A 25,473-nucleotide genomic window follows, 5' to 3' on the forward strand; every position below is an offset into this window, starting at 1 on the left:
TCCCGGAAGGACGCCACAAAGCCCACATCCTCCAACAAGCTATTGTTAAAGTGCCAATAGGCCGGCCCCGGCCTCTCCGCGCAGAGAGAGGCTGTCACGGTGGCTAGATGGTGATCTGAAAAAGGGGCCGGCCAGACGCTGGAGGAGTGGGCCTGGGAAAGATGGAAGCGTGACATATAGATGCGGTCCAACCGGGAGTGGTACGACCGACGAACCTCCACCCGGACAAAAGTGAATGTCGAAACGTCATCTGGGTGGTGGTCGTGCCAGATGTCCACCAGGGAGTGACGTTCGACGATCTCCCGGAGGACGTCCACGGCGGCCTGGTGCTGCTCGGTCCCCGAGCGGTCCCGTTCCTCAAGGGTGGCGTTAAAGTCCCCGCCCAAGACCAGGCACTCACGAGGATCCAAGGTGCCGAGGAAGGCGGACGCCTGCTGATAAAAACACAACCTCTCCGGGCCCAATGTCGGGGCGTAAAGGTTGATGAGATTAACTACAAGCCCCTCCATGCGGACCCGGAGGTGCAGCAGGCGGCCCGGCACAGCCTCGGTGACCCCCAGCACCTCGGGCCGTAGGTCGGGGGAGAACAGGGTCGCCACTCCAGCCGTACGAACTGTGAGGTGGCTAAAATAGACCCTGTCCCCCCACTCCAGCCGCCAGCTAGCTTCAGCGGCCGGATCCGTATGGATCTCCTGCAGGAAAATCAGAGTACCCCCCCTCCCGAAGGAAGGAGAGCACCTGGCTCTTGCGGAGACCCATCCTACAGCCCCGGGTGTTTAATGTTGCGAAGATGATCGGTGCCATGAGGAAGGCTGGGGGGGATGCTCGCTAGCAGAAACACCCACGGCCTCCGTTGGGCCGCGCAACAATCCGTGACCTACCCCATAAGCGATTAAGGAGTCACGGAAGAGGCGGACCCGTTGGTAGGCCGCGGCGGCCTGCCTCCCGGTCCTCTTACCCACCCCCATGAGGGCCCTCGCGGCCCGGAGGATCTGATGGAAATCCCCCCATCGCTGGAGTGCAAGCTGTACCTTGTTGCGGGAGCCACGGACGTCCTCAAGGAAGTCCCGTAGCTCCTCTCTCAGCGTATAGGGGGTGGGGTTATTGATCTATGGCTATCCCCCAGTGGGGCCCCTGTCACAGCCCCGTGGCCCACCAAGACGAGCAAGCAGGGGGCAGACCCTCGACGTGGCCCGCCTCAGACCCTGGCTCAATGGGGGGCGGTGGAGGGAAAACAGCAGCCCCTGGTGGGTTGGGACAGGGAAAAACAAAGGCCGCTCCTTGGGGGTCATCCTCTAGGATATGGAAGGAGACGGCCCCAGGGGCGGCAATAGCATCATGGGAAGTGGAGGGGACAGGGACGGGGTCGGTGACAGGGGCAGGGTCGGAGTCAGGAATAGGGACAGGGGAAGGGGCGATAGTGGGATCGGGGGCCTCAGCAGCCAGGCCACTGGGTGGGGGTGTGTGGCACCCCACAAAGGGGCTCAGGGATTTGCAGGGATGGAGGTGGGCCCTTGGCGATGCCGGACTCGTGCTCCAAGGCAGATGGTAAGGCCACGGCATCCATAAGTGGAGAATCAACGATGGGGCCCCCACCCAGAAAGGAGGTCGGCTGTCCCTCAGCCATGAGGGAGTCCCCTGGCGACTTGGGTCCCGGTTGCGTGGCAGTGGCTGTCGCCTCAAGAGGTTCGGTGGCCGCTAGCGGGGTGCCATCTGCAGCTGGGATGGTGGAAGAGTCCAGGGGCTCCTCGGAGGCGGGAGTGGAAGCAGTGGGTAAGGGGACGTAATAGGGGGAAAGGGGGGCCGAGGTGAGGTCGCTCAGATCGAGGCCCGCTGGCAGAGGGTCGTCCTCCCCCTGGGTAACCGGGGTCAGACCCAGGGCCTCGATCTCCTCATAAATGGAAGGGAGATCACCTTCCACCACCCCAGGGCTCTTCCCTCCTGCACCCAAAGCGACGCTCGCCTTGGTGCGTGCAGGGGCTTCAGATTGTAAGGGGGCGAGAGGGGCTCCATCAGGGGTTTCCATAGGAAGGGACACCGGAGGAGGGGTAGTGATTTCCTCCGATGCTGCCACGTCTTCCCTAGCCGGCAATGGTGGACAAAACCCACCTGGTGGCAAAGTGGAAGGCTCAGCATCGGTTCCCCCCTTCCTGGTCTTCCAGGGGGCTACCGCATCAGATGGAAGGAGCGGAGCTTGAGCCTTCCGCTTGCCCCGCTTCCCCTGTACTAAGGACCAGCCCTCCATGGCATCATCCGGGGGCTGGCTAACAGGAGTTGGGTCAGGGAGCAAGAGCGAAGGCTTAGGGACTCGGGGAGGCAATGGTGGGGCAGCATGTAGGAGGGAGGATTCTCTCTGAGGCATGTCCTCTTCTATGCCCGGCGATATCCCTACCTCACCCTCCTCCACAGGCCCTGCCAGATCGCAGGCGGCAGAGGCGGGGCCCTCTCGCTCGTCTAGGCACACTGGGGGAGATACCCCTTGGGCCCGAGTGGGAGCGTTGGTGGACCGGAAAGGAGGAGGGGCGGCTTCGGGCGCCGGGCAGCTAGGGGCGCCGGCGACGACGGGGCCGGTGCCCTGCCGGGGCTCCCGGATGTCCCTCCGTGCCAAGCCAAGGGGCAGTCCCTCCGGACGTGTCCCATCGCCCGGCAGAGGTAGCACCGGGCCTCCCCCGTTGAATAATGCACCCGGTAACGGGCCCCCTGGTAGGGGACCAAGAAGGACCCCTCGAGCACCTCACCGTCACGTGCCGCCGGCGGCAGTTGTAACTGTACCTGCCGGCAGAACGAGAGGACGTGACGGAGGGCGGGGTCTTTGCAGCCCAATGGGAGAGGGCTGACCACAGAGATCGGCCTCCCCAGGGTAGAGAGGGCAGGTAACAGGGCGGCATTTGGAAGGAAGGGAGCGACAGAAGTCAGGACCAGACGGGTGCCCAGGTCTTCTAGCGGCTCCAGGGGGACATACACGCCCCCCCACTGCCAGGCCCTTCTCCACTGCCTCCTGGGCGGCGGCCTCCGATGCTAGGAAGAAGACGAACTTGCCGTACATCTTGGAGGCCGCCACAATGGCGGTGGGCCCCACCACCCTCGCCAGCGCCCGCACGTAGGTCTCCACGTGGGGCGAGGCGGGTACCAGGAGGCAACGGACGCTGTGCTTCCTGGTCAAGGTGGGGAAGGGGCCCCGGCCGCTATAGATGGTAGCAGAGTTGGTGGATGGGTGAGATGACGTAGCGGCAGGCGGGGGGGCCGCCGCAACCTGGGCGTATGCCCTGGGAGCTGGGGGTGGGACACCCATAGAGCTGGTGGAGGGAACAGCAGGGAGGGACGCCGCGGCCTGTTGCGGGGCTGCGGCAGTGGGGGCACCCCCTGCCATGGAGGGCCTGGCTTTTTTAGCGGGGCCTTTACCCTTCTTCGTGCCCTGGCCCTTCCTGCCGGCTGGGGGGACTCCCCCAGAGTCAGAGGGGGCGAGGGACGTGGCAGCAGCGGAGGTCACCTCGTTACCCACCGCTGCCGGCGCTCCAGCAGGGGTGGTAGTAGGTGGCTCGGCAGCGGCGGTTGAGGTAGAGGCTAGGGGGGGTGATGGTGGGGTGGGTGGAGGAGGGGCAGTAAGGTCTGCCCGAGGGGTCTCACTCTCCTCGTCCCCTGCCATAATGAGGACGGGGGGAGAGCATACACTGGAGGGGGGGGGTAGGGAAAGGGGAAGCAGGTCGACCACTCCTCCCCGCTAGGTTGCAGGCAGGGGAGGAGGGCGCCAAAAAAGGGGGGGTGGATGGGGGGGCTATCAAGTGCTAGGGGTCAGTCACCGACTCAGGGAAGGTTTCCGGCTCCTCTTGTTGCACCAAGGAAGGGAGGAGATAACAGCATTGGGGGGTGCAGTGAGACAGAATCAAAACTAAAACGGGGAGGGGCACAAGTGCATAGGAGGGGACATGGGCGCCCGAGGGGAGGGGCTAATCAGGGCAAGGGGACCGCAGGGGGAAGGGAGCAACCAGGTGGGAAATGGGGCAGAGGAACCACGGGGCTAGCTTCAGAGGCTGGGGCAGGTCAAACAAAGGCTGCAGAGGGAAAGGGCGGGGCAGGCAAACAAACTGGAGCTAGCGAGGGGCTGGGGCAAGGGGGAGGGACAAAAGGCAACAAGGGGCAAATAGGTAGGCAGCAGGGGCAAAGCTGGGGGCTTGTTGCGGGGGGAAGGGGGTCAGTCAAAAAAGGGGGGGTACGTGCACCCACGTCCTTGGAAGCTGGCTGCTGTATCAGGCCCAATGGTGGCAACAGGGCGTAGCAAGCATAGGTGAGCAGCTGAAATCCCAGAGGCAGGAGCTTGAGGTAGATGGTAAGTAGCCAGTGGGGATGGTGGAGGGGGCAACGATGATGGTGGTGGTGGGGTTTGGGGGGGACACAGACAGACCAGGGGGCAGGCTCCACGTCACAACCCCTGTGTCCCACAAACACAGTCTAGACCCCCACCACAAGAACACAGTTCAAAAGTTACTCAGTCCGTGAGAACCCCCTCCACGGTGGTCTGTTCTTACGCGCTCCCCTACTGGCAGATGGTCCTCTTCTCCTTCTCTTCCTCCTCGGGGCTCCAGCAGCTCCCAGCAGCAAAAACAGCAGCTTTAGGCGGAAGTCTGGTGGCCAGCAGGAAAGACCCCTCTCAGGTGGTGGTTGATGGTGGTGGTGTCCTCAGCAGTAGGAGCAATGGTTGGCTCCCTCCCTCCCCTCCTCCGGGGAGTGGGCCAGTAGCCCCCCCCCCAGAGGCTGTAACTGGAGCAGCAACAACCAAGGGGGAGGGGAGGGTCTAGCAGCCAGCCAGCCAGCAAGCAGGTAGCAGAGATGCAGGGGAGGGGGGGTTAGTCCAGCCAGGGGTGTAGCTGGAGCAGCAGCAACAGACAGCAGTTGTAGGGAAAACCCAGGGCCTAGAAGAAGCAGGAGGAGCAGCTCTCTACCTACCTCCCTTCAGGCCAGTGAGGTATAGGAGTCTGTTCAAAGGCAAACACCCTGGCCACTGGCTGAACAGTTGTCAGTTGCCTGAGTGACCAGAGCAGGGGCTGCACTAGAGTAATCAGGAACCTGCTAGAACCAGTTAAGGCAGGCAGGCCACCACCATCGACCACCACCTGAGAGGGGTCTTTCCTGCTGCTTGAGGACTGAGGAGCACAAGCGTTATCAGACACCAGGAGGAAGGTCCTGTGGTGAGAATGAGGAAGGTGTTTGTAGGAGGCTATGGGGAAGTAGCCCAGGGAGTTGTAGCTGTCATGCAGCTGTTACAGGAGGCACTATAGACAGCTGGAGTCCACAGGGCCCTGGGCTGGAACCTGGAGTAGAGGGCGGGCCTGGGTTCCCCCCAAACCTCCCAATTGACCTGGACTGTGGGTTCTTCCAGAGGGGAAGGTTTCTGGGCTGTTCCCCAACCCACATGGTGGATTTTCTTGCCTCAGAGATTCACCAATAAGCGCAGGGCCCACCAAGATAGAGGAGGAACTTTGTCACATCTGACACTCTATAGCTCCCGGAGGATTTCACTAAAATACTTACAGTGAAGTAACCATAATAATACCTAGATTTTCATCCATAGTTCTTAAAGTGTTTGCAACAAAGGCAAGTATTATTTTACAGATGGGGAAACTGTGGTACACAGAGTTGAAATGACTTGCTCGGGATCACCCAGCAGGCAGTGAGTCCAAGTCACTTGAGTTCCATACTAGAGTTCTATCCACTAGACTGCACTGCTCCCCTAAAGTTAAGATGCTACAACAGGGGAAACCGGAGATAAAAGATAGAATGTACGTTGGTGTGATGTTGCACCCCATAATGCTTTATAGGAATATGCTTACGAGTGTAAATATGATATAACTGGAATATGTTTTATGCTAGATATGCCATGTAACATATTTCTGCAAAGGTTATTTATGATCTACTAAATATATTCATCCTATTTGTATGCATGTATTTTTGTATTTGAAGTTATGAATATTGGCTATGTACTTGTTTGATTTTAAGTAGCCTCAGTGAGGCATTTGGTCAGCTTCTTGAGAAAAAACTATTCTCAGTAAGTGCCCAATCAAGAAACACTTAAGCTAACAATGGACCTTGATAAGACACCAATCCACAGCTGAGCTTTCCTGGGAACTCCTGTAGAAAACGGAGTCATGCATGGAGATGTGATTTGCCCATGTGACACCAAAACTCCATATTGTAGCTGGATTCTACACAGGGGGAGAGAGGGGTTTCCACCCACAAAAGAGAGACTATATATGCCCCTGAAAACCACTCCATTTGGTCTTCAGATGGCACAAAAGATAGCCTCTCCACCCAAGGAGATGTCTGAAAGAAACTGGAACATAGGACAGTAACTACAGGGGTGTGAGGGATTGCTGGACCTAGACTAGGAGGAAGTCTAGTCTGTAAAAGAGGCTTATTATAACATCTCTGAGGGTGAGATTTACCTGCATTTAGTTTTTACTGTATTAGGCTTAGACTTGCATGTTTTATTTTATTTTGCTTGGTAATTTATTTTGTTCTGTCTGTTATTACTTGGAACCACTTAAATCCTACTTTTTATATTTTATAAAATCACTTTTTACTTATTAATTAACCCAGACTAAGTATTAATACTGGGGGGTGGGGGTGGGGAACAGCTGTGCATATCTCTCTGTCAGTGTTATAGAGGGCGAACAATTTATGAGTTTACCCTGCATAAGCTTTATACAGGGTAAAATGGATTTATTTGGGGTTTGGACCCCATTGGGAGCTGGGCATCTGAGAGCTGGAGACAGGAGCACTTCTTAAGCTGTTTTCAGTTAAGCTTGCAGCTTGTGGAGAATGTGGTTCAGACTTGGATCTGTGTTTGCAGCAGGCAAGCATGTCTGGCTCAAACAAGGCAAGGTACTGAAGTCCCAAGCTGGCAGGGAAAACGGGCTCAGAGGTAGTCTAGGACATCAGGTGGCAGTCCTAAAGAGGTTTCTGTGATCCAACCCGTCACAATTGGTTCAAAGAATTACATCAAAACTAAAATAATGAGAGGGATAAGTTGCCTCTAAAAAAAATTAGGTAGAAAAACTAGAATGATGCTCAACACTATTCCAAACTGCCACTGCAACCACCAAATAAGGTCCCACTCCACCCTAAGAAGGCCACCCACACCCTGGCAGCTTACAGTTTGAACAGTCCACAAGGACCAGAAGTAGGGAGAGTCACACTTTGAGAACAGAATGCAGTCCTTCAGGCTCAGGTATACATGCCAGGATGGTGCCTGTGAGCTCCCAACCCTCACACCTGCTACCTGAGAGCCCAAGGTCCCCCTATCTGACAATTTCATTGGAGACTGTCCCAATTCTGGGTTTTTTCAAATTAATGTCACCTGCTCTTCACACTTTGACTGCTATCATACCCCACAGACTGTTCCTAAGCAGGACTTGTGATTAGCCTGCTTACCAGAGAGGCCCTAGTATAGGCCTCCCACTATTGGAGGCGTCTAACCCTCTTCTTGAGTATTTTTGATGACCCTAACAGAGAGCGCACTGCAGAAGCTGCACTCCAAGCCCTCTGACATAGGTTCCAGCCTATCGTCAGATAGGCAGCCATGTTTCAATGCCTGGCAGCCAATCCCTGCTGGGATAAGGTTGTGCAACAAAATCACTTCCAGCAAGGACTCAATGATCCTTTTAAAGATGAATTACCTCACGTAGAACCCCCATGTACCTTAGGGGGCCCTGATCAAGCTGTGCATTAGGATTGATAACTGGCTAACGGAACAAGGGCACGAAAAAAAGTGCAGCCCCTGACCCTCATCAAACTGGACCTCTCTGTCATATGAAACTCTGGGTAATCCAATGGACCCCAAGGTGATGCAGGTCAATCAAGTACCGGTGCTGGGCTCTAGGATTCTGTTTGTACTGCAAGGAATCCAAGCATTTTGCAGCATGGTGCTGAGCCAAGAATCAAAATCCCTCCAGGTTGGGAAATGCCAAAACACAATCCCGGGGAGGGGGGAAAGAGGAGGTCCGGGGCTGGGTCAGTGTTTCACATCACGTCACAGTAAGCCACTCTGCTGCCACTTTGCTGGAATCTTGAGAATCCCTAACCAACACATCACTCGTCTTCCCTTCCCCTCTAGCACTCCGTGATGCCTGACCTCTGATTGGAGGCATTTGTTGATTCAGGCACATCTGGTGACTGTGTCAACCAAGAAATTGTCAAAAATCATCTGATTCCTACCTCCCACAAAGACTCTACTCAGTTTGCTGAGACCAATGAAGGGTCACCCCTCTCTTTAGGGCCCATCATGTATGAGATGGTGCCCACAGAGATTACCACCAGCAGCAGCCACCAGGAAATCATGTAGTTCGGGGTGGTCCATGCCCTGCATTTACCAGTTGTTGTTGGTGCCCTGTGACTCCCTAATTTGCTGGCAATCAAGGACAGTGCTCTTCTGCTCCCTGCAGTGCCAATGAGAATGCTGCCTGAGCCTCTGTCCTCATTTGACCACACTCTATGGTGTGCTCCAACCCCCAAGACTCCCAGAGACACAAACAGTGGGCCCAACCACACCTAAGATTCCTGTCAAATACCTGGAGTTCCCCAAGGTGTTCAACACACAGAAGATGCACACCCTATCACTGCACCACAGTTATAACTACCTTATCGAACTCCATCTGGGGAGTGGAGGTTCTCTTTGGAGGCATTTACACTCTCTCTGAGCCAGACCTACAGGCCTTTCCGGAATTACCTAGAGGAAAACCTATGGAAGAAATTTATTTGTCACTCCACCTTCCTAGCTGGCACGGTCCATCTATAAAGACAACATTCTCATCTTCTCTGAAAAATCAAGAGCTCCATGACCGTCATGTACATATTCTAGATTGGCTTTGCTACACAATCAACTCTATGTCAAGCCTGTGAAGTGTGAATTTGACAAGGAGATGGTGTAGTTCTTGGGTTACATCATCTCTCCAGCAGGGCTTGCTATGGATCCCTGCTAGGTAGTGGCAATCACATTGGAAGGCACCCTCAAATGTGTGTGGGACACACAGTTTCCTGGGTTTTGCAAATTTTGATAGGCGATTCATTAAGGGGTTTTCCAGTCTGGTTGTGTCCTTAATGTCCCTCCTCAAGGAGGAGGGCCAGATTCACCTGGTCCACTGCCACACAGGCTGCATTCGATCACCTGAAAAGACCCTTCACATCCACCCCCATTTGAACCCACTCAGGCCTTAATCATTGAAACTGATGCCTCAGATTTTGCAATAGGTGCAGTTCATTCCCAATTTTCAGTTTCCCACCAGCTACTTCACCTCTGCACCATTTTCTCCTGGAAATTGATCCCCATGGAGAAAAACTATGACATATGAGACAAGGAACTCCTGGCCATGTGGGCTGTCTTCGAGGAGTGGCATTACCTCCTTGAAAGCGCCCACACTCCTGTCCAAGTTTTGACTGAACACAAAAAATTAGAATACTTACAGACAGCCTGATGGTTAAACCAACGCTAGATCTGCTGTGCATATTTTCTATCCAGATTCAATTTTATAGTCACCTACACCCAGGGACTAAATTTGGGAAGGCAGATGCCCTTGTCCCACAAGAACGAACACTACAAAGTAGAGGAGAAAGCTCTGATCACCATTATCAAACCCTCCCATTTCATGAGAGGGACAAGGCAAAGGTCATCTAATGACCATCATCTGTTCCTCATTGACCCATCTGTGGCACCAATCTGCCAGTCCCTGGAAAACCCCAGTGCCTCCCTGGGGTCAAGCTTCCAACTACAGCAAGGCCTCCTCTACCATAGGGATCACCATTACACTCCTGAAGGAGACCCCCAACTCAAATATTGAGATTGTACCATGACTTTCCCATGTCAGGATATTTTGACTAGTTTAAGAATCTGATTTCCAGGTATTTCTGATGCCAAACTAATGAAAAGACATCAAAGACTATGTTAGGATGTGTGATCTCTGTACCCACAATGAAAAACAGCACATGAGACCACTGGGCCTTCTTTTGCCCCTTCACGTGCCTCCACGCCCATGGTCCACCCTCTCAATGGACTTCATTGTGGAGTTGCCCCACTCCCAAAAGCACTTGGTGGTCCTGACAATTGTGGACCTCCTGACAAAAATGGCCCATTTCATCCCTACCGTATCCTTCAATCAGGCCATGAAATGGCACAGCTCTTTTTGGAACATGTCTTCTGGCGTGCCATGACACGATCAGAACACATCATTTCTGATTGGGGCGCCCAATTTGTCTCCTGGTTCTGACAGGAATTCCTCTGTCTTCTTGGCACCAAACTCCTCATCTCAATTGTCTACCACCTTCAGACTGACAGCCAGACCAAAAGGGTCAACCAAACAATGGAACTGGGTGGGGTGTCTGTGACCCTGCTGTTTCTTGAATTTTTACCAAGATGATTGGATTCCCCCAGTATGCCTAGCCAAATTTGCTTATAATACTACAATCCAGGCCTCCACCCAGCAAAGCCCATTCTTTACATATTTTGATTTTCTCCCTCATTTTCAGCCTGAACTATCAGAAGGCCCCTTCTGTTTTGGCAGCCATGGACTTGGTCCTCCATCTTCAACAAATTCATCAGAGCTTACAGAGCATTTGGTTGCTGCCAAGGAGTCTTCTAAGACCTATACCAATCACCACTGTCATATTGCCCTGGATTTAAATGTAGGTAATAAGGTCAGGCTTCCAGCCCAGAATTTAAAGTCATCCCATTCCTCTGCCAAGCTCAACTACAATTATCTCCAGCCTTTTCAGACCACCCAGAAAATAAATCCAGTGATCTTCAAACTCCAGCTCCTGGAGATCCTCAAGAGCCACCCCATCTTTCATTTCTCCCATCTAAAACCAATCAACAATCTCTTTCCCAATCAGATGGATCCACCACAATCACCCATAATGGTCCCAGGCAGGAAAAGTATGAGGTTCATCAAATCTTTGATTCCTGATGGATCAGGGTAAGCTCCAATACCTAGTGGACTGGAAGGGGAACAGGCTGGAGAAGCAATCCTGGGAGATCACAGAAAACATCCACACCCCTTTTCTTTCTGTTATAGAAATTTCATCAGCGAAACTCCAACGAACGAAGACCAGGGCCCCTAGAAGGTCCTCTTAAAAAAAGGGGCAGTCAGGAGCACAGCTGGCTCCCTGACTGATCGCTAGGCAAAGCAGCAAGCCCAGCGGGCCCAATGAGCCTTCTCCAAATGGCCTTGCTTCCTGATTGGGCAGGGGAGCCAGCAGCCTTACAGCGACAGCAGCATAGTGGCTGCTCTGGGCATACCACACCCAGAGCTAGGCTTTCCCTGGTCCTGCCTCCAGCCCTTGTTCCAGCCCAACCCCCTATCCTCTCCAGTCTAGTCTTTGGGTATGTCTACATTACAAAATTAGGTCGATTTTATAGAAGTTGATTTTATACAGTCGATTGCGTATGTCCACACTAAGCGCATTAAGTCGGCGGAGTAAGTCCTCACTACTGTGGCTAGCATTGATTTATGGAGTGGTGCACTGTGGGTAGCTATCCCACAGTTCCTGCAGTCTCCACCACCCACTGGAATTCTGGGTTAAGCTCCCAATGTCTGATGAGGCAAAAACATTGTCTCGGGTCGTTTTGGGCACATGTCATCAGTCACCCCTCCCTCCATGAAAGCAACAGCAGACAATCATTCTGCGCCTTTTTTCCTGGGTTACCTGTGCAGATGCCATACCACGGCAAGCATGGAGCCCGCTCAGCTCACTGTCACCGCTGCTGTTGTGGTCAAGTCTACTGTGGGGGCTGCTGTGAGCCAAGTAGCCAATGCAATCCTTGACGTTCTGTTATCAAGGGTAGTGACTCTGGGAAATGTGTGGGCCATTTTAGATGCATCATATTCCTGTCCTTTGTCGCTGGTGAAGAAGTCTTGCAGCCGTACATTCCAGTCCGGTCGGCGCTGTAACACCCCATAGCACTTCTGTGGTTGACACACATAACAGCTCCAGGACTCTTGCTCTTTTGCCTTGGCCAAGGTACCTTGCCCTACCCAGACCTCCAACCATTTGACACAGAAGCACCGGAAGCAGCTGGCATTGCTACACAGCAGCAGCTCCGTGCCTTCGTAGCAGATGGTGCAGTAGGACTGCTAACCGTCGTCATCCACCACTTCCGCTGCAACTTTGCTCTCCTGCTCCCCAGAGACGAGCTTGGGGGGATTCGTACTGGTCCTCCCGGGTGCTGCTGGCAGCAGATGTTGCAGTAGGTCTGCGCCTTAACAATAGGAGGTGGGGGAACCCCTACCAGGTCGTAACAGGTGCGAATGCACGAGGTGATCCAGCGGGAGATCCGCTGGGTGGAAACCGATTGCCCCCTCATGCGCTTGGTCATAGCAACGAAAAGCTGAGGGGATTTCCGGAATGGCCTTGTTCGATCTAAGTAAAAAGCCAGCACTCTACGCACATCTAGCATGTGTAGGCGTCGTTCCTCATTGGAGGAATGGGGCTTAGGACACAGGACTGGCAGGAAAATGTCCTGGTCCATCTGAAACGCCGAGACCACCTTCGGCAGGAAGGCCGGGTGCGGGCGAAGCTGGACCTTCTCCTTATGGAAGACAGTGTACGGGGGATCCGAGGTCAGCGCCCTAAGCTCTGAAAGCCTGCAGGCTGAGGTGATAGCCACCAAAAACGCCACTTTCTCAGATAAGTGGGACCAGGAGCAAGTGGCCAAGGGTTCAAAGGGAGGTCCCGTGAGGTGTGACAGCACCAGGTTCAGGTCCCAAGGAGGAACCGGGGGTCTAGCATAAGGGAACGCTCTGTCCAACCCCTTTAAAAACCTGGAAGTCATGTGGTGGGAGAACACCGACTGTCCCGCCACCGGAGGGTGGAAGGCCGAAATGGCTGCCAGATGCACCTTGATCGAGGAGGGAGCCAGCCCTTGGGTCCTAAGGGACAGGAGGTAGTCCAGGACCAGCTGGAGCGGAGCGGACGTGGGGGAGGAACCTCTCTCCCTTGCCCACGAGGAGAACCAATACCACTTAGCCAGGTAGGCCCTCCGTGTGGACGGCTTCCTACTTTCAAGCAGGACCCGTCTAACAGCCTCGGTACACCTCCCTTCCTCCGCATCTAGTCACAGAGCAGCCATGCTGTCAGGTGAAGTGGGGCCAGGTTGGGATGGAGGAGACTACCTGTGAGAGGGGGGCCGCCAAGAGTTGCAGTAAGGTCCCCTACCAATGTTGACGGGCCCAATCCGGGGCTATCAGGATAATCCTCGCCCCGTCTGACTTCACCCTTCTGTAGGACCCTGCCTATGAGGGGGAAGGGCGGGAAGGTGTACATCAGGGGCCCCGACCAATTGAGCAGGAACGCGTCCCGTCATGGCCCCATTGCCTTCTATCACCCTGGAGCAGAACCTGAGACCCAGGTGGTTCTGGGCGGTGGCGAATAGGTCTACCTGGGGAGTACCCCACTGAAGGAAGATCCATTCTGCCACCTCCCTGTGCAGGGACCACTCGTGTTGTTGTGAGAATACCCTGCTCAGGCGATCTGCGAGCATGTTGCTCTTGCCGGGTAGGTGGAACGCTCGGAGGAGGATGTTGTGGGCTATACAGAACTCCCACAGGAGCTGGGCTTCCTGGCATAAGGCCTTGGAGCGCGTGCCCCCTTGCCTGTTGATGTAATACATTGCGGTGGTATTCTCCGTGAGGACTCTGACCACTTCTCCTTGTAAGCGCTGGTGGAAAGCCATGCATGGAAATACGCATCCTGGAGGTCCAGCGCTGCAAACCAATCCCCCAGGTCTAGGGAGGGAATAATAGAGGCTAGGGACACCATGCGGAATTTGTAATGAAGCAAGAACTGGTTGAGCTTCCACAGATCGATGATAGGCCGAAGCCCGCCCTTCGCCTTCGGGATGAGGAAATACCACTAAGGCTAGAAATGCTGCAGCAAAGCTGGAGCACAAAGTTCTGACTACCTTCACTGGCGGCAAGAAGGAACCGAGGGTGGGGGGAGCACCCAGCCCCCTTTATGGCGCGATATGTTGGCGCCACTCCAGGGGTCACAGCAGTGCTCCCCCACTACGAATGCTGCTAAGGGAAAAACTTCCGGCACCGGTGCACGTGGTGGCATGCACACCTACTGTGGAACATACAGGAGCAATCACTCGAAGAAGAACTCTGCTCTCCTGCTTCCCAGTGACGATCTCGGGGGATCCGTTCATGAAGCCTGGACAGTAGTAAGGAGCAGTTCAACTATAGACTGAGCAAGTGCAGAATGATGGTAGAATGTGCCTTTGGACATTTAAAAGCTCACTGGTGCTGTTGGTCAGACCTCAGCGCAAACAACATTCCCATTGTTATTGCTGCTTGCTGTGTGCTCCATAATATCTGTGAGAGTAAGGGGGAGACATTTATGGTGGGGTGGGAGGTTGGGGCAAATTGCCTGGTGTCTGATTTTGAGCAGCCAGACACCAGGGCGATTAGAAGAGCACAGCAAGGCACACTGCGCATCAGAGAGGTTTTGAAAACCAGTGTCATGACTGGCCAGGCTTCGGAGTGACAGTTGTGTGTGTTTCTCCTTGATGCCCCCTTTGTTGATTTTAATTCCCTGTAAGCCAACCATCCTCCCTCCTTCGAAATAAAGTAACAATTGTTTTGATACCATGCATTCTTTCTTTATTAATTAAAAAAAAAAACGAGATAACGGACAAGGTAGCCCGGGTGGGGTGGGGGAGAAGGGAAGGACAAGGCCACATTGCTTATTGTAGCCACACTAAAAATCAAACTGTTTGAATGACAGCCTTCTGTTGCTTGGGCCATCCTCTGGAGTGGAGTGGCTGGGTGCCCGGAGCCTCCGCCCCCCATGTTCTTGGGCGTCTGGGTGAGGAGGCTATGGAACATCGGGAGGAGGGTAGGCAGTTATACAGTGGATGCAGCGGGGGTCTGTGCTCTTGTTGGCTTTCCTGCAGCTCCAACAGACACTTCATTATGTCCACTTGCCCCCCCAACAGACGCTTCATCATGTCTGTTTGCTCCCCCATTAGCCTCAGCATCACATCCTGCCTCCGCTCTTCGTGCTCACTTAATTCTTTCCTGGCCTCTGCCACTGAATGGCTCCATGCAGTAAGCTGTGCCTTATCAGTGCGGGAGGACTGCATGAGCTCAGAAAACATGTCATCGCGAGTGTGTTTTTTTTTACCTTCTAATCTGCAGTAACCTCAGGGATGGAGATGATGGAGGAGTGCAGAAACATTCTACGCTCTACGATTCTGGGGGGACTGCATGGTCACCTGTGCTGCTGAGTTCACCATGCTGACAAAACAGGAAATTAAATTCAAAAGTTCCTGGGGCTTTTCCTGTGTACCTGGCTAGTGCATCGGAGTTCAAAATGCTGTCCAGAGCGGTCAGAATGGAGCACTCTGGGATAGCTCCCGGAGGTCAATACCGTCGATTTGCATCCGCACTACCCCAAATTTGACCCAGCAAAGTTGATTTTAGTGCTACTCCCCTTGCCAGGGAGGAGTACAGAAGTCGATTTTAAGAGCACTTTAGGTCGACGGAACGGGGTTGGTTGTGTGGACGCATTCATTTTTAAATCGACCTAACGCGGCTAAATTTGACCTAACCCCGTAGTGTAGACCAGGCCTTAGACTCCCTGCCTTGTTCCTGATCCTGACTCCGGTTCCAATTTTTGGCTTGGCTTCTTGACCCTGAGTTCAACTTACCCTTCAGATTGGTGTCCTGATCATGACCCTGGTTCTGACCCTTGGCTTGGCTCCTCAACCCGGATTCCAGCTTCACCCTCAGCCAGTACCTGACTCCTGGATCTAAGCCCACCACTACTCTGAACTGCCACCGCAACGACCAGATAAGGTCCTGCTCTACCCACTAGGCCGGCTGCCCATGCTCCAGCAGCTTAGTTAGTAACTCTACTTTGCATAAGTGCCGTGTGGTGCCTGTGAACATTCAGCACCTGAGCATCTATAAGGGAGTGCAGCTTTTCAACCACCTCTGTTCCTTTCTCCTCAATCTCAGGGTCTAAGAATAAATAGAGAACCTAAGGAATAAGGGAATATTGGTGGGTAGTTTGAATAGACAGAGATGTTCCTAGAACAGCAGCACTTACAGGTTAGTAATCTTTCTTTCTCTGGAAATCTCTGTATGGTCCCACTCAAGGCAATCTGGAAGGCATACTTCCCAGGGGAAAGTGGGTTGAAGAGTTCTCAGCTGAAAACAATGAAGAGTCCGGTGGCACCTTAAAGACTAACAGATTTATTTGGGCATAAGCTTTCGTGGGTAAAAAAGAGAAGGGAGTTACCCTACACGTGGAGAACCAGTGTTGACAAGGCCTTGCTTCAAAAACAGACTTCAAAGAGAAACTGCAGAGCAACAATTCATTTGCAAACTTAACATCATTAATTTGGGCTTGAATAGGGACCGGGAGCGGCTGGCTTACTACAAAGGCAATTTTCCCTCCCTTGGTATTGACACCGCCTCATCAATTATTGGGAGTGGACCACATCCACCCTGACTGAATTGGCCTTGTCAACACTAGTTCTCCACTTATAAGGTAACACCTTTCTCTTCATGTGCAAGTATATTTATGCCTGTGTCTGTAATTTTCACTCCATGCATCTGAAGAAGTTGGGTTTTTACCCACAAAAGCTTATGCCCAAATAAATCTCAGTCTTTAAAGGTGCCACCGGACTCCTCCTTGTTTTTGTGGATACAGACTAACACAGCTACCCCTCTGATACTCGGCTGAAAAGAGACTAAAACAGCTCTGCTGTTTCCAAGCAGGAAGCCAAATCCAAGCCCCAGTTCAATAGACCATCCCTATTCAGTGCAGAACTTGCGTACAGGGCCCTACCAAATTCATGGTCATGAAAGAAGCGTAACAGACCATGAAATCTGGTCTCCCCATGAAATTTGGCTATTGTTGGTGGAACACGGTATTGCCACCCTTACTTCTGCGCTGCCTTCAGAGCTGGGCAGCCAGAGAGCGGCAGCTGCTGGTTAGGTGCCCAACTCTGAGGGCAGTGCCGCTGCCAGCAGCAATGCAGAAGTAAAGGTGGAATGGTGTGTGTGTGTGTGGGGGGGGGGGGGTCCAATATTTTTTTTTGTGGGGGGGTCATCACAGCCTGAAATATTTTCAAAGGGGGTCCCAGAAAAAAGTTTGAGAACCCCTGATTTAGCAGACTCCTTTATCCAGGTCAACTTATAAATGTAATTGTAGTACAACACAATACTTGTTGTATATATATACACTGTAGGAACACATCTGCAGAATTTGCTATTTATGCTGTGACCAACCTACAAATAATGTGTGATTTCTTCAAGATTTAAGTAGATCACTACTTATGAATGTGGTTAAATCCAATTGACTTCAATTGAACTAAAGATTGTGGTTAAAGTTAAGCACATGGATATGTGCTTTGCTGGATAGAGATGGACTTAAACAATGCTGAAATGCTTTGTTGAATAAGGCCCCCAGTGAATAGTGCTGGTGGGGTATGCTATAAGGCCTAAAGGAGCTGTAAGGTTAGCCAGAGTATAGCACAATTCAGTACACACTGTAATCCACTTAGAGAGCCTTTGGAGAGAAGTGACATTCTCTTGACATTGCTCTCCATAGCACACAAATAATCTGAGGGATTTCTTACATATGTAAAAGATTTACATAGAAGTTAACTTCCATTTTAACATATAAGCCATTTGCCTTACTCTTCTCTGGGGGATGTGATGGGGTAACACTCTGTCCCAGTCCTCTGATGCCCCAGAAACTGCTCAGATCCACTTTCTTTTAGTGTTCAGTCTGTATTTTATTTTAAATCCTTCCAACACCAGTACAGTGAAACATCACAGTTTTAAATCCTTTCATCCCCTCTTTCCCAGGGCCCTAGGAGGAAAAGAGATCTCCCCCTCTAGGGATCGCTTTCATTTCAGGCTCAACTAGCCATGTCCTCTCCTATTTTGTAACACTTCCTTCCTAACTTTTATCAAGTTAGCCAGCTGAGGGCTAATTAGTTTCTTAAATCCAACCTCTGCTTTTGATTAGCTAATTGTTCAATCACCCATCTCTAAGGGAACTAACTGAGGATACAGTGATCAGAGTGCTGACCCATCTGTCAATCGTCAGTGCTCTGTCACAAGGGGGATGTGGTTTAGAGAATGATACTGGCATTGAGAGACTCTGGTTTATGTAGAAATCCCAGATATAATTGTTAATGAAGAATTATCAGTTAGTGTGGGTGTTTCTATTGGGGTCCTCCAGGGATTAGTTCTTGGCCCAACACTATGGAGTATTTTTTCAATGAGCACTAGAAGAAAGTATAAAATCATTGCTGATAAAGTTTAGTGGAGTGGTAAATAATGATAAGACAAGGTCACTATATAGAGTGATCTGGATTGCTTGGTAATCTAGATGCAATTAAACAACAAATATGCTCAAATGTATGGTCCTACATCTAGGAACAAGAATGTAGTCACACTTACAGGATAGGGGACTGTATTCTGGAAAGCGGGGACTCTGAAAAGGGCTTTGAGGTAATCTAAGAGAACAAGCTGAACATGAACTCTCAGTGCAATGCAGTGGGCAAAATAGGTAACACAATCCTTGGAAATAATAATAGGGGACTATCCAGTGGGAGTGGAGAGGTGGCATGATCACTGTATATGGAACTGGTGAGACTACTACTAGAATATTATGTAACTGTGTTCGGTTCTGATGCCCACACTTTTAAAAAAGAAGTTGAAACACTGGAGAAGATTCAGAGACAAGCCACAAGAATGATTTGGGGCTTGGAAAATGTGCCTTGAAATGAGAGATTAAAGGATCTCAATCTATTTAATTTACCAAAGAGACGATCTGAGGTGACTTAATCACAGTATATAAGTACCTACACATAGGGAAAATACCTGATCATAGATGGCTCTTCAAAGTAGAAAACAATGATATCAAAAGATCCAGCCTGGAATTCAAAGATTACAAAAATTTCAAACTAGAAATAAGATACACATTTTAGCAGTGAGGGTAATTAATCACTGAAACAGCTTAACAAGGGATGTATTGAATTCTCCATCATCTAGAGCTTTATCAAGACTGGATATATTTCTATAAGGCATGGTCTTATTCAATCACAAGTTGTTGGGCTAAATGCAGGAACACAATGTGTGAAAACTATGGCGGTGTTATGAAACAGGTCAGACTAGATGACAGTCAAGGTCTGGCCTTAAAATCTCTGACTCGAAGGGAAATACAGCCATTAATGCCTGAAGCTCACTCACTCTTCTGGTGCAGCTGATAGTCACAGTGAAGTGTTTTTAGAGGTGGGTATTAAAAGGTGTACTCCTTAGGGGTTTGAAAAGATATCCCCACAGCTTTGTGAGGACTAGTTTCAGGTCCACTGGTGAGTGGCATTTAAGTTGATCCTTCATGAATCTAGAGACAGTAGATAATTTGAATCTGTCCCAAGGAATATGACAGGCCAAGATGTCTGATAGATGGAACATGACTGAAGAGACCAAAAGCCCAGAGAACATGTGGGCCAAGAGACAGTCAAAGAGCTGAGGGACTGGTGCTGAGTCACACTAAATGCTATCAGCTCTATGTTTGTGCATACAATTTCGTGGTAGTAGGTTTCCTTTTCTGTAATAGTATACCCTGTACCACCCAGAGCAAATTAAATCACTGGTCATCAGAGTTCCATGTCTGAAGCTGTTAGATGGAGAGATTCCTGGGTCAGTCCATTCTGTTTTGTTAGCAGGTCTGGGGATTCTAGAAGATGGTAATAAAAATACACTGACTGTTCCAGCAAGTCTGAAAACCAGAATTGTTTTATCTATGTTGGCACCACTAAGATGACAAGACTGATGGGGCTTGGATCTTTTTGATCATCATGGGGATGAGTGGAATTGGTGAGAAGGACTACAGCAGGCCTCTGCTCTAAACCAGCAAAAATGCATCTGTAATGTACCCTCTATGTGGCAAACAGGGAAGAAGACTAAAAGGAGTGTTTGTGAGTAGCCTCTGTGGGTGCTGTGCTTGGAGATAAGGACTTAGCTAACTGAGAATTTGGTCTGTTTGTTGTGTCTCTGAATAGCTGATCCCTCCCTTTAACATGGGGATGGTGTTAACCAGCTAGACCAGGCATATAGGCCATCTGCAAAATGAACACCTGAGCAGGTGAATGGGGGAGCGGCTAACAGTGGAGTGTGAGGGAATTTGCAGGGGGAGTTTTATAATGTGCACTCACAACCAGAGTGCCCCCTAGTGTCAGGACAAGGAGTTGCATGGACTCTTCCTCTCCAGTGCCCCCTTGTGTTCTGGTTCTGCAATGGTCTGTTGCTTCTGTGGACTAGTCCTCTGGCCAGGTCAGCTCTCAGACCAGACCGCTTCTGGGGTCAACATAAATAATAATAAGTCTCAACTCAAAATAGCCACCTGGGCATTAAAATCCATAAAATAAATTCTAGTCCTTCACAGAGATTCAAGGCCAATGTTGTCAAGGTGAGGCTCCTGACTGGGCAAGGTATACCTGAGTTAGTGCAGCGAGAATGTTCCTTCCCTTTCCTGGCTTAACTTAGAATACATCCCTAGTAGAAGCAGTCAGCCCTTTTTATCACACATGCTGGGCTCTAATTGGCTTCTGCCTACTCCTGGCCCTTCTAGGTACCACAGGACCAACTCTGGTTCTGCCTGTAGCTGATCATGGGAGGCTTCTCTAGACATCCCCTGGAGATGTGAACTCCCTGCTCTTCCCTACCAGCAGGACACCTTCTTAGGGTGGGATGTGCCAAGGAGATGGGGCCTCTGACAGCAAGTAGTGAATGTCTAGTACACTCTGTCATCGGGAGGTTAGACACTTTTCTGTCTAGTGTACATGTACACTACACCAGAGAAAATGGTCAGCAATGGAAAAGTTATTGTGACTTGCAATGGATGGGATGTGCTATGTTCTGCTTCCTGCCAGAAGATAATTCCTGTGCCTGAAGGGCAAGTTAATGGATAAAATGGAAGAAAAGATTCATGTTCTTGAAGAATTATAGAGCCTGCACTGCATCAGAGAGGCAGAAAAGTTCTTGGACAACTGAATTATGCATCGCTACTACAGATCCAGCAAGGAAAGGAACAGGATGTGAGGGAGCAGGACAGAATAGAAACTAGAGTGGCAGTTCATGGCCACTTGAGGAAAAAGCAAAGGGAAGCATTCAACATGACCAGAAGCAGAAGATGGGCAGTCTGGGACCATGCAAGGAAAGAGAAACAGGAGGCATTCTACTCATCTAACATATCCCATCATTATCAGGTACTCAGCATGGCAGCTGCAGATATGTTTCTGAAGATTTAGCCAGAGGAAACAAACAGGAGTCTGCATGGGCTACACTTGAGGATGGACATTCAGCCCAATCGACAAGGATGCCAAGCATGCCCAGGAGAAGATTTCTGACTGTCCAAAGAAGACAGACAATTCTCAATGGAGGCATGACATTAAGAAGAAGGGACAGAACCTTCTGCAAGTGACAAAAGGATGGTGTGCTGTCTTCCTGTAGTGAAGACAAGATAAGCAAGATTGGATGCGATCCAGAAGACAGTGGGCAAGGCTCCACCTGCTTATGTTATATATTGGTATGAATGAGAACTTCAAATGACACTTTGCAGATCTTCGAAGACCGCAGGGATCTCGGAAGGGAGCTGAAGGAGAGGAAAGTCCAGGTGCTCTTCTCTGTGATTCTTCCCGTTACAGAGCAAAATCAGACAGACAGACGATACTGGAGTGAACTGTTGACTAGGTAAGTGGCTAGGTAAAAGTAGAGGATTTTATATATGTGGAACTCTGGGTCACCTTTTATGGGGAGAGGACAACATGTGTGTCACAGATCTGGTCGAGCTCACGCTGCTGGCAGCCCAGCAGACGGCTGTGCGGGGATCTGGATCCTCACGTGTTTTAAATCCCTAGAGTCTGAACAGAGTCCAGGCACTATCCCAGTCTTGGGGCCCCTAGGCACACACTCAGAGTGAAGATTCTCTGTCTAACACTCCCATCTGAGAGTTGCAAGCACAGGATCCAGCTGCCCAGCCCCTGGAACCAGCACTGACACCTCAGATTCTGCCTGCAGCTTAAGCACAGCCTCTGCCAGAATTCCACTGAATGTGTGAGCCTACTGGGTTACAGTTTAAGTCTCTTCGGAGCCATGTGGTAGATGTAGCCCAAAACAAACACACACTTTGCAGACATTTAACACATCATTGTGTTTTATTTACTCACCTGAGAAATACAAAGACCCCCACAAAAATAATAAACCCTACATGCAGTTCCCTCTCTCTAGTTCACCCTTCCTTTGGGGGACCATCTGAGTTCAGGTTGCCAGCCCTTCTCCCCCCTTACCTTCTGCCCAGCTCTTGCAGCAGCTTCCCTCATCTTAAGCTGATAAAAATAACCAGAGAGAGAGAGAGAGAGACCCAGTAGAGCAGCTTTTGCCCTTTATAACGTTGCAGTCTCTCTGTCAGGTGACTCCATTTAGCTTCAACAAGTGATCCCAGACTCTTACCAGTTGACTTCATTGCTAGGCGATGGTCCCCTGATAAACCAGTTCTCCTGGGTGGGAGCCAGTCTTTTGTCTAGAGTTCAATATGTCTCCACATAAGTCAATATACCTCCTTTGTTAACCTTTTGGAATTCTAGGCCAACATGGAGGCAACAACACCACAAAAAGGTAAAGAACCCCATATCCAAAATGGAGTTTGCAGCTTGGTAAACATACATATATAGAATTCATAATCTCACACACAATTCATAAATTGTGCAGTCTTATTCCCCAAATCACCACAGTATGGTTTGGATTTAGTAGATGGGGAACCAAGGATGATGGATTATTCAGGAGAGCATTCAACTAGCAACAAAAGAGAAGAGTATTAAGGGGGAAGCAAAATGCAAATACAAAAACACATAACTCAGACTCGAGGTATCGTGAATGTAAAGGATCAAGGTGTCAAGGGCTAAAGAAAAGAAATTCTTTAACTGTCTATATAGCTATGCTAGAAGCCTGGGAAATAAACAACAGGAATTAGAAATACTCATTTTTTAAAATAAATTTGACACAAATAGAAATCTGGTGGGATGAGTCACATGACTGGATGAGTTACAATCACTGGATACACCTTATTGGGAAAAATAGAGCATGCAGCAGGGAGGGCAATGTCACTGTACATCAAAGATACTAATAGCAGCTTTTGACTAATTCACAGTTCTGAACTGCAGGACCTGGAATGCTTCTGGCTTAGAGTTCCAAATGATAAAGCACAAAATCAGCTAAACATCTGTTTTAGACACCAAATCAGACTAGACAACAGGATGAACAGCTCTTTAAACATCTATTTTTAGTGTGTAGAAAGAAAAACTGAATTATCATGGGGGCTTTCAATCTGGGGGACATATGGTGGAGGATTCATGCTACCACTTGTGATATGTCCTTGGAGCTTCTAAAAATCAGTGCTTTAAAAGTGCCAATTTTCCAAAGTTGAAAATAATTATGAACAAAACTGACTTGGAGGAGAAATTTAGACAAAACAACGTGAATTATAATTTGGAGTTGTTTAAGAAAACTATCAGATACACCAAAAAGCCCACAATTTGACAATTACAAAAGAAGACTTTTTTGATTTAAAATTATTGTAAAAAGCCATCCTAGATAAGAAGGGGAATGAATGCAGTAATAAAATTCTATCAATCAAACAAATGGAAAAGGGGGAAGTTGACAGCGATGACTATAAATTAGTAGTTATGAAATGCAAACAATTTGATAAGGGAAGCTAAAGATATTAGTGAAAAACTCCATGGCCACTAGGGTTAAGGACAATACAAAGGAATTTTAAAAAGATATCAGGAACAAAATCAGGAAATCCTAGCAATGGTACAGCTCTATTACTAGATAAAGATGGTAAAATTGTCAATGCTGATGCAGAAAATGGAGAAGTGTTCAATAAATATTTCTGATCTGAATTTGAAAAGAAGCTGGATGACATTCACATCCTACAGTGATAATGAAACATGTTTTATGTCAACAGTAACTAGGCAGAATGTTAAACAGCAGCTACTAAAGTTAAACATTGTAAATCTGCAGAATGGGATAGTTGTACCCAAAAGTTTAAGAAGAATTGGCTAAGGAAATCTCAGAGCCGTTGCTGTTTAACAAATCCTGGAACACTGGGAAAGTTTCAGAGAAATGGAAAAGAGATAATGTGCAAATATTTAAAAAGGGTAAATGGGATAATCTAGGTAATGATAGGATGGTTAGCCTCACATTGATCTTGGGCAAGTTCCTGGGAAAGCCTTCAGGAAAATATTAAAGGATAGCAACAAAATTAATGCAAACCAATATAGTTTTATAGAACATAGATCTTGTCAAGCAAACTTTATATTGTCTTTTGATGAGATTTCACAAAATATTGATGAACCCTTATATCTATCTATCTATCTATCTATATATAGGCCAATTCTGAGAGGAGACCCTTCCAATATCTAATACATAGTAATGGGCAATTACACTCAACTATGAAAATCTGCTGCCTACCCATACAATCATAATGCATGCGCACACACAGAATTTCAACTAACCTGGCAAACAGGGAAAGAAAAGCAGTAAGCCCTGAGTCTCAAGGAAGTGAACATTATGAGAACCAGAAAATTCCCCAAGTATGAGTTTTTGAGTTAGGAGCTAACAGGAAGAGACACTGACTGGATATATCAATTTTGAAAAAAAATTGAGTTTTCCTTAAGAAGAAATGGCTGTTTGTAAATAGAAAGACTGTTGCAAAACAACATCTGAGATCACTGATTCAGTGTCCTCCAGGGTATTCCTATACCATACTGGCAATAAAAGAACTGCTATGGAAGACACTGGTTCTCCTGTTGGGGAAGCGTGCAGCATGTCTTACTAGAGCCAATGGCTTGCAACTCTAGAAGTATCAGAGTTCTCCACTCTCAGATTGGCACAGACACAGAAGTGAAGAACTGTCACAGCATGTACCAGTGGGATATTGCATTTTGTTGCATTACTGGGGCAGCATAATGTGAAACAGTGTTAAATATATACACCACTAAAACACTACATGCCAAATTAATCCCTGATGTAAAGTCAGTCTATGGTGCAGGATGAATTTGGCTCTAGATGCATTATGCTGTGCTCAGAAAGAGTCTGTATGAATATATTTCTATGGATAGTTTGTTCGGTTTATTAAAAGGAATAGCGCAGAAGATTGTTTCATCACAAGACTGATCTAATAAAAGCCTCTTCTTGACTCTTGCTATGCTTAAATGATCAAACTTTTGTAAAGAACATGTGACTGTAATTCTTTACCTGTTCTTTGACTGGAGTGTTGACATTCGATAGGCACTGCTGGCAGACAGCCAGAAAGGATTTCACAGTTTTCCTCAATACCAACAAGTCCTCCTGAATAAACATTAAAAAGGGATAATATTCTTTAAATATTAGCGCACAAAAA

At 49.3% G+C, this 25,473-nt stretch overlaps 1 protein-coding gene across 5 annotated transcripts in view; it reads right to left on the reverse strand.

Moving 5' to 3' along the window:
• Positions 1-25,473, reverse strand: part of STAG1 (stromal antigen 1) — a 391,372-nt gene that overhangs the window by 61,675 nt on the left and 304,224 nt on the right. For all 5 annotated transcript variants that reach the window (XM_054039941.1, XM_054039940.1, XM_054039942.1 and 2 more), the window contains one exon: positions 25,329-25,421. In XM_054039941.1, coding sequence (XP_053895916.1) covers positions 25,329-25,421 — 93 coding nt within the window. The remainder of the gene's footprint in view (positions 1-25,328; positions 25,422-25,473) is intronic.

Source organism: Malaclemys terrapin, chromosome 9 (genome assembly GCF_027887155.1).
Source record: "Malaclemys terrapin pileata isolate rMalTer1 chromosome 9, rMalTer1.hap1, whole genome shotgun sequence".
In the NCBI taxonomy this organism is placed as follows: domain Eukaryota; kingdom Metazoa; phylum Chordata; order Testudines; family Emydidae; genus Malaclemys; species Malaclemys terrapin.